The 12,075-nt window shown below is 49.3% G+C and overlaps 1 protein-coding gene across 1 annotated transcript; it reads right to left on the reverse strand.

Moving 5' to 3' along the window:
* Window positions 1–358: 358 nt before the first annotated feature.
* BTNL10 (butyrophilin like 10) lies at window positions 359–8,190 on the reverse strand. Its single transcript, XM_027624403.1, has 6 exons — window positions 8,097–8,190; window positions 7,539–7,892; window positions 6,783–7,064; window positions 5,474–5,653; window positions 4,733–4,759; window positions 359–951 (listed from the first exon to the last, which is right to left on the reverse strand). Exons 1-6 carry the CDS (start codon window positions 8,188–8,190, stop codon window positions 359–361), a joined length of 1,530 nt encoding a protein of 509 aa, XP_027480204.1.
* Between the last annotated feature and the right edge of the window lie 3,885 nt (window positions 8,191–12,075).

The raw sequence follows: 12,075 nt of genomic DNA on the forward strand, positions 1-12,075 counted from the left end.
CCTGAGCTGAAGGCAGTCGCTTAACCAACTGAGCCACCCAGGCGCCCTCTGATCCCCTTTTGATAAGGACTCCAGTCATGCTGGATCATGGCCTACCCTAGTGACCAGCTTTTACCTTAACCACTTCTGTAAAGACCCCATCTCCAAATACAGCCCCATCTTGAGGTCCTGGGGGTTGGGCTCAACATGTGAATTTGAGGGTACATGATTCAGCCCATACTATATTGTCAGTATTCCACAGGGAAGGAAAATGAAGATAAGACAGGATAAATCAGAAAGGTGCATCCTTGTATGGGTCTAGTTGGCATGTAGAATGGATATGTCTCCCCCAAAGCTATGACAGGCCAGAGCAGAGAGATCACGGGTCTTGTTGGAGGAGGGTCCCCACCCTCTTCTCTCCCTGGTTCTGAGGAGGCCCCAAGGCCTCTGGGGCCTCAAAATCTGAGATGATCAGGGGGATGGTGTCGTGTGTCCAGAGGCAGAAGAATGGCCTCAGGGGCTCTGAGGAGAGTCCAAAGAATGTGTAGATGAGAGATCCATTGCCCATGTTGTAGAAGGAGACTGTGCCAGCATCACAGTCCAGGAGAATGCCCACCTGATGCAGGGGCCCTGAAGGGTACAGGCGAACCCTTGGGAAGGCGAGGGCCCACAACGTCTTCTTGTAGAGCTCCAGGGTCCAGAGTCCATGCTGGGGGGCCTTGGGGATCCTTCCCTTCCGATCCAAGCTCTCCAGACACACGCCAACATTCCAGGCCTTCCTGTGCCCCACCTGGACCTCCCAGTAATACCGCCCAGCAGAGAACTTCTCCCGGGCCAGTACACAGGGATCCTGGTCAAATCTGCTGGGGACATCTGGCAGTTCCTGGTCAAAGAACAGCCGCCTCACACTCTTCCCATCCTCAGACAGGGCGAGTTTGGGGCTTGCGGTATCAGGGTCCAGGGATGGGCTCACTGTAGGAAGAGGAGAGGGTTAGGCTTGGGGGTTTGTGTCCCCAACCTGCACTCTTGCATGAAGGGGACCCCAGGGCCTCTGGGCGAGGTGAAACCACAGCCTCCCTGGGAGTCCCTGCATTCCCCCCTCCCCGTGTTCTGTCCAGGACCCCATGCAAACAAGCCATCCCAGTGCAGCTGAAGCAGCTCCAGGTGGATTTCTACCAATGAAGGGACATGGCTGGCACACTGTGGGGTCTGCTTGCCCCCCAGTTCTCAGTCTCTCAGCACGTGTGTGTGTGTGTGAGAGAGAGAGAGAGAGAAACAGAGAGAGAGGTAGACAGGGAGAGTCAGAGAGAGAGACAGAGACAGAAGCAGGGAGAGATGGGGAAGAGCCAGAAAGACATAGGGGAGAGCTAGAGACAGAGACAGTGTTCTGAGATATAGGGAAAGACAGAGAGAGACAGAGACAGAGGTAGAGAAAGGCAGGGAGAGAGACATAGGGGAGAGATAGAGATAGAGACACAGAGAGATAGGGAGAGACAGAGAGACAAGGAGAGCAAGGAGAGACAGAATAAACCAGATAGACACCGGGAGAGAGATAGAGAGAGATACAGAGACAGAGAGACAGAGACATAGAGAGAGAAAAAGAGAGAGACAGAGAAAGAGACAGATACAGAAACAGAGATAAATAGATAGGGAGAAATAGAGAGATAGACATACAGACAGACAAAGAGAGAGATGGGGAGACAGAGACACACAAAGAAAGATAGAGACACAGAGAGAGATAGACACAGAGAGAGACAAAATGAGCAAGATGGAGAGACAGAAACAGAGAGACATAGGAAGACATGGGAGGATGCAGGGGGATAGGAGAAGGTGCCACAGGTGCTGCTGGACAGCTCTGGGGTCAACGACTGAAGAGTCACGTGTGGGAAAGCCCAAGAGGCATCTTAAGAGCCCCAAAGCTGAGATGAACACCTTCCAAAACAGAGTCCTTCTCTCCTGCCCTGCCATCCTTCTCAGAGCCCTCAGAACCCCAGCGTATGACCTGGGGGAAGGTCTGTCTACACTTGGGCTCCATACCAGAGGCAGGGAGGGTGTGTGGGGACCAGCTGGGCACCAAGATGCCCCTGCAGGCACCTTCTCAACAATAGAAACCTCCTAGCCAGTGTCCACCCTGGCCCATTCTAAAGCCAAGTATGTTGTTGTTTGCTTGGGTCTGCATCCAGATGCCCCAGATACTCATGTTTCCTAACCTTCCATTCCTGTCAGTTGGACAGGACCCATGCTCTCCTCTTATTTGGAGATCATCCAAATAAGACCAGGTCTTTCTCCCTGGTCTCTACCTCCTTCTGGATAGAACTCTGTTCCCTTTTGCTTTCCAGCAAAGACTATTTGTTTCCCCCCAGAACTCTCATTGCTGCTTTCTGAATTCTCCACCTTCTGCTCCATCAAAACCCTTCCCCTGTAGAGTCTGGGCTGTGGAGATGGAACCCACCCGTGTTCCATCTCCATGATATGGTCGAACATGGACTCCCTAGCTGAACAATGAGCCTGGCTCCTGTTATTCCAAATTCCCTCATGATTAAATAAAAAATATTTACAATACAAAAACAGTCCCAGACTTACAAAGAAGCTGAAAAATAGCATAAACAATATGTCTGTGTCAACATCTTGCATAACCCACGTAAAAGGATCAAAACCAGAAAATTAACTTTGACACAAAATTATTCAGTAATGACCTCTTGCACACCACCCCACACCTGGCCTACCTATCTTCCCTGAAAACTGTCCCCTGCTGGCTTCATGTGTCTTTTACACGAGATCATTCCTTTTAGGCAACAGACATGCTCTGCTACCCTAAAATAAGGACCCTAAAGTAAAACCAAAACAAACCCAAATAAAACACTCTGCTTGATTCCCCACTCACCAGTTTTTAGCTCAGCTGCACAGACAATAATTTTGAAGTTTTTCTTCCAGCTGTCTCCATGGGGCACACCTCTCTTTGCCACACCACACTAGCCAGTTTTTCTGGGTCATGTTCCCTATCTTATCTCACTGTACTTCTCAGCTGCATGGAATGCCACCAGCTGTTCCCTCACCACACTGTATCCATGGATTTCAGTGGATAAGCATCCCCTGGCCCTCCCACAACTCTCCCCAGACTCCTGCTCAAAGAGACCTCCAAATACCAGGTTCTCCAAGCCTAGATCTTGGATATGTCTTCTGTACCTTTCCTTTTTGTTTTTTAAGCTTATTTCTTTTTCAAAGAAAAATTTTTGAAGAGTAATTTTAGGAGTGCAGATAAATGGAGCACTTCCTGGCTCACTTTTCTGGTTTTCAAGGCCAGATATATGCCATGGATCCCAAATTCCTATCTCAACTCCACATTTCTTCCTGGGAGCTCCAGACTTGTGTATCTAAAGATTTATCTGATGTCCCCAGATGGAGATGTCTGAAAACATCTCACTCTTAAGATGTCCAAGATGATTTTCACTTCTTTGACCTAAATCTGTCTTATTTTGCTTCAAGGTTTCTCTTAGATGGAGCCACCATGGGCCCAGGGACATTGGCTCTGAGAGTCACCTTGGGTTCCTTGTTCTGCCTTGCCCCTGCTGACCCCACTACTTATGGGCCCAGGACCCATCTCAGGGCTATTTCCTCTCCTCCATCAGCACCTCTCCCCTGCTTAAACCTCCTCACTCATTCTGCACCATATTTCACATGACATCCAGACCCCTACCTCGGCCTTCCAGGCTCTGCTGGTCTGGGCATCCATACACCTTCTCACCCCATTGGGTTCTCTTCCACATGCCCAGCTCTCGCACACCACAGATGGCCTTCTCCCTGCCGTGGTGGTGGGCCCACCCCTCCTTCCTGCAGGGCTGTGGTCTCACTGTCACCCGGACCTTCATTTAGATGTTGCCATCCCACCATTCCCAGGACCCTGGACATCCTATGTCAGTGCTCTTCTGTCCAACTTCATTATTGTATTCCAGTTCAGTCCTACAATATTTACCCTGATTTATTCCAGTTTTGGTTAAAGAAAAATCACTGGCTGATGGCTTGATACCCACACAGAATCTATGCCTCTTGAGGACAAGAGGAAGCCGTTTCATTCACTAATAGATGGCTGGCTGCTGGAAGAGGAGGTGACTGGTCAATATTTTACATGAATTAATAAGTGAATGAATGAATAGATGATTGGCTTCTCTCTGTCCCCTCCTGGACCCTCAACAAGAGGCTGTGCTCAAACAGGTGACCCCAGCTTCCCTGATACCTCTAGGTGCCTGGTTCATGGTCTGCAGTTATGTCCCTCCCAGTCCTCTGTCCACAGCCAGACTCTCCCCTTCCCACTCCACACTTCCCACGTAGATGGTGTCCTGGGGTAGATAGTCACTGGTTCTCTACTCTCTCTGGTGACAGAGTCCCTTCCACAGTGGCCGTGCCCCAAGAGAGCTGGCTTTCTTGCTACCTAGGCTCTGCAAGTCTGTCTCTTCCCCACGTAGTAAACAGGAGCTAAGTTCTCCCAGGGCAGCTAAAACTTGATGTTTAGAGCTATGTGACTGCCACTCACCAGTATTTAGCACAACACTTCTGCACTCTGGAATAGAAAGGAATACACACACACACACACACACACACACACACACACACACCAGTGCTTGTGCATGCATATGTGCACACACAAACACACACGCACATAAATGTACAACGAGCACACACAACACACACATACATGCACACATAAACACACAATCGGGGGGCAGAGGCTTCCAGCCCCCAGCATGGCCCTCACCATGGATGACCTTGTCCTTTGTCCAGCCTGCAATGAGAGAGAAAGATGGGAAAATGTGGGATTGTGCTGATCCAATGGGGCCAAAGCTCAAGTTCGGGAAAGCTAAGTCAAAACAGGACTTAATGAATTCTAGCTGTGACCTTAGAAAGCATGAACAAATATAGATTCTTCAGTGCCCAAGAAAACAATAATCTGAGTCTTTTCCTGTATAGGGAAATCATTGTGGGGCATATCCTGACAGCCCAGTCTTACCACTTCTGTCATGGAGACATCTGTGCTCTGCTCCCACACTGGGGCCTGATGGCTATGGGCAAGGACACCGGGGGCAGGGAAGGGAGTGGATGGGCAAGTGCAACAGTGTGTATTGCTTATAGTCCCTGCACCTACAGTGAGACCCTGGCACGTGCCAGGCACCCTGCTGCATTTCTCACTTGAGCAGTTTCAGGATGTTCTCATCACCCCCAGCTGATAGACACTCCTGGGTTCAAGCTCAGATCTGTTTGTCTCTGTGATGGAGACTTTCCAGCCTTCCCAAAGTCACCTGTGAAGAGCAGCTGAACACCTCTCAGAGATAGAAGATTTCACTGGGCATATGTAAGTGGGTAGTCCCTGAGACGTGTCCTGGGCAGCTCTCTCCCATTTCCTCCCCTGCTTGAGCGTGCTCATAGGAGACTTCATGCAGGGCTCCCGACCTGTGCCCCAGTTGGAAGGGACATGTCTGTCCTCCTGGGACCTGCTTACCTTGGAAGTGCTGATCCTCTGCTCTATACAGTGTCTCTTCTTCCAGCTGCACCATATTCCTGTCCTTCTGACATTTCTGGAAGAGACAGGTGGCTCCAGCTGTGGCAAGCCCTGCCACAGTGAGGATCAGAGGTAGCACCGTCCTCCATGCCATTGACGGGGAACTTCTGGAAAACAGAGCTAAAAGAGAGCACAGGGAGGTAAGAATATCAGGGAAAAAGAGCACCTGTGTTCTTAGGACACACACATGACAGGGTTTGTGGGTCGGGGGACATGATGCTTGGAACTAACCTGAAATGACTAGGAAGACATACGTGTGTGTTTGTACAGACAGATCTGGACAGATGCACAGGAGAAATGGTAGGTAAATGGCAGAATGTTAAACACTGGGTAGGTTTCCACAGCATTCTGCATGCCATTCTTGCAAAATTTCCATAAGCTTGAGGTTGTTTAAAAATGAAAATTATACGCAGAGTGTAACTTGGAAGCCCCCAAGGTGTCCATAAGAAGGTGAAGGCATAAATAGGCAGTGGTCCATCTAGTCAATGGAATGTTGTTTAGTAATAATAAGAAAGGAGCTATTGGTGCAACCACTGTGGGGACCTGGATATATGTTCCTCAGATGATTAAAAGTAGAACTACCACACGATCCACCAACCCCACTTCTGGGTATTTATACAAAAGGTAAGAAATAAGTATATTAGCTCTAAAAAGTTACATGTCCCCTATGTTCATTGCACTCTTATTTACAATAACCAAGATATGGAAACAGCTCAAGTGTCTATTGAGGATGAAATGATAAAGGAAGAAAAACATATTTATACAATGAGATAATATTCAGCTATAAACAAGTTGGAAATCAGGCCATGTGCAACAACATGGATGGATAACTTGCGGGCATGTTGCTAAGTGAAGAAAGTCAGATGGGAAAATACTGTATGATCCCATGTATACGTGAAATCTAAAATGAAACAAAACAAGATGAAAACCCAAACTCCAAGAAAACGAGAAAGCCCAGCACATAGATGCAGAGAACAGATTGGTGGTTTCCAGAGGAGAGAGAAGGGGGTGGGTGTAATGTATGAAAAGGGGCAAAAGGTACAAACTTCCAGTTATGAAATCAGTAGGTTCTGGGGAGGTGATGAACAGCATGGTAACTATAGTTAATAGTGCTGTGTTGTATACTTGGAAAGATCATAAAAGTTCTCATCACAAGAAAAATGTTCTGTCACTGCGAGAAGTATTGGATATTAGGTACTTATTGTCAGGTGCTCAGACCTTTTTGGCCTGAACAGAACAAAACACTCACGGGGCAAGTGATGGTTGGCCATTTTCTTCCTCTGGAGGAGGGGGCTGTAGATGGAGCAGGAGAAGTTCCCCACAACCTCATCCTGGATGGTCACATTGGACACCACTGAGAAGAGGCCTGTTGTTGGTGAGGCTGAGAAGTAGGTCGCAGAAGGTAGGAGCTGGTCTCTAAAGTCTCTCCACTCCACCCGGGGCTCTGGATACCAGCCCTGCGAGGTGCATTGTGCCCAGACACCTTCACCCTGGATAACTTGTACTCGGAGTCTAGGCTTCGAGCCAAGCCCTGTGGGAAGAGACAGCCGTTCCAGTCTCCACAACCACCAGTGCTTCCATCAGAAAAGTACAAATCCTAAACATTCCTGCAGGAATTAGGGGTTTTTCACACATTACCTACTCTGTAATGTTTATATGCCATATATGACCCTTGTTCCCAGAAAGCACAGGACAAAACAGAAAAGGCCCGGAAAGATCAAAAACATTTCCTATACTGCAAAATTAGTGTCTTTTCCTCCCTGTGTCTCTGTCCCTCTCTACCTCTGCTCCCCTCTTTCCGGATCAGTTCAGGAAAGGGAGAGAAGCAAATTTAGAAGACGACGTCAGGTGTCCTGAACTGGGCTTCACTGGCCCTGGGGAAGATATGTTTAGTGCATTTGTGGAATGTGCTCAGGCTTGGCCCAGAATGGGATGATCTGCACTGAGTGTCCGCTTTGGGGGGAAGTTCTGGGGGAGAACCGGAGCCCCAGCAGCTTGCCTTTACCTGCCACCATCAGCCACAGCCTGGCCTCTGCCGACATGATGCCGTCTTTGAAGTTGCAGTGGAAGGTTCCGTTATCAAAAACTGTGACACCGTTTATCCTCACTGCGGCCTGTCCCTGGTCCAGCCCAGCGCTCAGGAAGGTGGTCCTTCCCTGGTACTCCCTCATCTGTTCTTCCTTCACGTCCATCCCATTCTTGTGCAGGTGCACAACTTGGGATGGCTGATCCCTGTACCACTGCAGCTCCATGTCCTTGGCACTGATATTGAGGGACAGATGACATGGTAGCCCCACATTTCCCCCGAGCACAGCCAGAACAGGCTCGCCAGGCCCAAAGACAGAGAAATCAGCTTTCCCTTAGGAGAGTAGATTGGAAAGTACTGGTTAGGCTGGTTGTGAGGAGACCAAGGGCCCTCCCACCCAGACCCAGGGTTCCCGGGGAAGGACTGCTTGGATCCTTGGCTGATGGCTGATGAGGGAAGGTGCCAGCCCAGCCCCCTCTGGCATTCCTCTCCATACACAGGGCATTCTCGTAGCATGAGGCCGGGGAGCTCTCCTACCATTTGCAGGGATGCCGCAGGACAGGAGCTGCAGGAAGATGAAGATGATGGAGCAGCTGGGTGGAAAGATGACTTGACCATGTGTGTTTGCCATGCCTGCTGGGGACAGAGAAACCTGAGCCCTACACATTGGAGGTTGAGTTAATTTCTGTCTCTGCCTCTGTCGTCTGTCTGTCTCTCTTGTTCTCTGTCTGTCTGCCTTGGTGGGGGATCAGGTACCACCAGAATCCTAACGGGAGTCAAGGAAACATGGTCAGGGGAGAGAAAGGTCACTTTTAACTATCTTGTTCCCTCTCACTCCCACACAAGTTGTTCATCCTACAGACAGAGAGACAGCAGCCTCCACCTGCTCTTGTGTCCATCTGCTCTTGGATATTGTTTCTCTTACCCTCATCTGTCCACAGAATGACTCAGACACCTCCTCCATGCATGGGCTCCATCTCATCACTTACTGGTGTAAGAGTATTGCCTGATCTCTGGCTCTGTTCTATCATGAACACAATCACGCTGGGGAGAAAACGCACCTCTGTTTTAGTGAATCCAAGGTCAGACCTCTGTCTGTCCACTCCCTTGAAGCCCTCTTGACCCTGTTGCTCCCAAGGAACATTTTCCAGTTGGGAAGGGGAGGGAGCCCCAGGGCTCCTTGGCTGTGTTGGTGGGAGGCCAAGATGCACCTAAGCTTTACTAGTTATGGTGTACTCAGTTTCAAGGACACTTGTTCTGGGCGCCTGGGTGGCTCAGTTGGTTGGGCAACTGCCTTCGGCTCAGGTCATGATCCTGGAGTCCTGGGATCGAGTCCCGCGTCGGGCTCCCTGCTCGGCGGGGAGTCTGCTTCTCCCTCTGACCCTCATCCCTCTCGTACTCTCTATCTCTCATTCTCTCTCTCAAATAAATAAATAAAATCTTAAAAAAAAAAAAAAAAAAAAAAAAAAAAAAGGACACTTGTTCTGAGACCCATCTGCTCTTCTGGGTGGTTTCACCAAGCACAGCTTTGCAGGTTTGGTATTTATATAAAGCACGAGAAGGTATGCTGGAAGATACTCTCTTCCTGTTCAATGCTAGCCTTCCTTTGGCGAAAGCCCCTGGGGTCTCCCTGTCACTCAAGAATAGGGACAGGGTGTAGAAAGTAAAGATGTACATGAGTGCTCTTAAAATAGAAAACACTCACCTGGCCAAGTCCAGCTGTAGGTTTCCCAGGAAGCTTCTGGTGGCCTTGAGGGAATCGATTTACTTCTCTGTTAGTTCCAGAGGGGGCATAAAACAAGTCTTCATTCGTTGTTTGGATAGAGGAGCAGCTGAGTTTCCCAGTTTCTGTAGAGTCCTCCTATTACTGTTTGTAAAAAATAACCAGCTGTGCCTATTGGCAGTTGCATTAAGAATAAAAAAATATATAGGTCAAGGGCTTCCTACAGGGTGTGGTCAATGGAACTGAACACACTTAGTGTTGAGGAGCAAGACCCTGGTAGCAGGAGATAAGGGGAGAGAGGGGACCAAGCAAGTCAGTCCATGGAAGGATGGTTGTCAGGACCAGTGCCAGGAGCCCTGAGGAGGAGATATGGCTCTTGAGTGCTAGGATCCAGGCCAACAGCAGAAGTTGGGGGATTCAGATAAAGGTGCTCCATTATCAAAACACCTCCAGTCCTTGACAAGCTGGGCTATTTTCTGGGAAAGTTTCTCATGATCAGGTTGAAGTTGGCCAACTTCTGGCTTTTCCCTGGAGACTCCTGTGCAGGTAGACACTTGACTAAACCCTGACTGTTCTTCCCTCCCATTGACTCAAGAGTCTAGACATTTTCTGGGAGACTTTTGGTGGGAACAGAGGTATAGGGAAAGCTTCATGGTCTTCTTGGTGGTGAGGTGTTTAACTTAATTTGTCAGAATATTATGGAATGAATGTTTGTGCCTTCCCTCCCAAAGTCAGTGCTCACACAGGGGCCGATGCTGCCAACCCAAACCCTCACCTGCATTCCCCTTGGCAAAGGAAACTATTTGGTGAGGGAGTGGTTCCCCTCTTCTATATAAACATGCTGAATTATGCCTGTGCATTGCTTGAAGCAGGTAATGAACTCAGCTAAAACCCGAACCCAATGTACTTATGAGCCAGGTTGGAGGACTGGGGATGTAACAACTAGAGGGAGCATGCAGGATTCTCACCTGTGATGGGAGCAGGTGGATGCTTGCCCAGGAGAATGAATCCCGAACGTGGTCTCACCTGGACAGGGGTCCTTCCTGGGCTTGAGCTCATGCCTGGCCTGGAGTCTTTTATCAGAGTAGGAAGAGCATTGGAAGACATTGTCCAAACCCGTGAGGGCCAGTGTTGAGCCTTGACTGGCAACAGGCTCCCCGAGGTGCAAAGGGAGGACAGTGTGGAAAGGCAGACACAGAAGACCACATACCGTGGGATACCACACAGAAGACCACATACCGTGGGATACCACTGCCATGAAATGTGCAGAAGAGGTAAATCCAGAGAGACAGATAGCAGATCTGTGGTAGTCAGGCAGTGGGAATGGGGGAAAATGGAAGGTAATGTTGTAACGGTTTGGGGTTCTATTTGGCAGGAGATAGAGGTGGTGTCACACAGGGTCATGAATGTGTTGTCACTGAGTCTTTCACATTCATGTGGTTGATTTTATGCTATGTTAATTTCACCCTAACTGGGAAAAAAGAAAAAGAAATGGAAAAAAAGAAGAGCAAGGGGTTAAAAAAGTCAATAGAGGAAACTAAGAATGGAAAACAGTGAAAAAAAGAAAAGTAGATATAAAATTAAGAATTAAAGAAAAAGTGCAGAGAAGAAAAACAAGAAACCTGAGGGGCAAAAATGAAAACAGAAAAACCGGTAGAGAAAGAGCGCTGCCTCTGTCTCCTTGGGGATGGAATTAAGTGCCAACAGGAAAAGCAAAGGAAGAACCAGTCTCCAAGTTGCATTCTGTGGGCTGTTAGGCGCCCCCAGCAGGGATGCATGTGTGGTCCACCAGCCGCTCCCCGTGCATGCTTCAGGGCATAGTGCAAACCAGGGAGGTTTATGGGGACCCAGGGCACCTGTGCTGTCCCATGCACCTGCGCCGGGCATCGATCAAGCCAGCTGAGCTCTCAGAAGCCCCTGTGAGCCGCAGGGCCAGGGTCCCTGTAGGCTCTGTCCTACAGATGGCCAAGGTCCTGGGAGAGCTAAGGGGCATCTCCTCTGTGCCCAGATCCCTGGTGAGCCTCTAGCTTCCTGCTCTGGGCTATGTGCACAGTGTCTCTAGATCCTCCAAGCATTTAAAGTGGTGCACCACCCCCCTCCCACATCACAGGCACCTTGGCTTACTCTCTGCCAACTGGGACTTTACAGGTTTCCTGTCTGCAATGTCTGGTCCAGTCCCTTGCAGGATCCACCCCGTCCTTAGTTTCCCTGACCTCCCATCCTTGGGTGGGAAGGCTCCTTCTTGTCAACATTAGGTAAGGTGCCACATGAGTGTAGCTTCGGATTTCCACCTAGTCCTCTGTTCTTGTGCACCTGTGGTCAGGTGAGCAAGGGAGGAGGGCCATGAGGAAGGAAACACTAGTGGCTCCCCAGGAGACAGGGTCCTCCAGGGGGAAGGAGGGGCTTGGGGGGCTGTGTTCCTTAGGGTTTGAGGAATTCAGCAGGACAGGGGAACTGGGCAGCTGCTATGATCTGGGCCATGAAAGAAAGGTGAGTTGTCAGGACAGAAAAACCACTGCATCTAGGCAACAAAGGGTTTTGGTCGTCTGGTAGCTGGTAGTAGTTCTTATTCACAATCCTCTGTGGCCCTGGGAAGGCACTAGTGAATATAGGGAGGACAACTATCCCTTGGGATCTTGCTCACCCTCCTCTTCCTCCTGCTCCTGCTCTCCTTCTCCTCCACCTCTCTGTCCTTCCCCTTCCACTGCCCCTTCTGTCTCCTTATGAAGAGCTTTGCACTCTAAGATTATTCACTCAAATTGTGTCATTTTTGTCCTGTTTTTTACTTTTTCC

The sequence above is a fragment of the Zalophus californianus genome, chromosome 5 (genome assembly GCF_009762305.2).
Source record: "Zalophus californianus isolate mZalCal1 chromosome 5, mZalCal1.pri.v2, whole genome shotgun sequence".
Lineage (NCBI taxonomy): Eukaryota > Metazoa > Chordata > Mammalia > Carnivora > Otariidae > Zalophus > Zalophus californianus.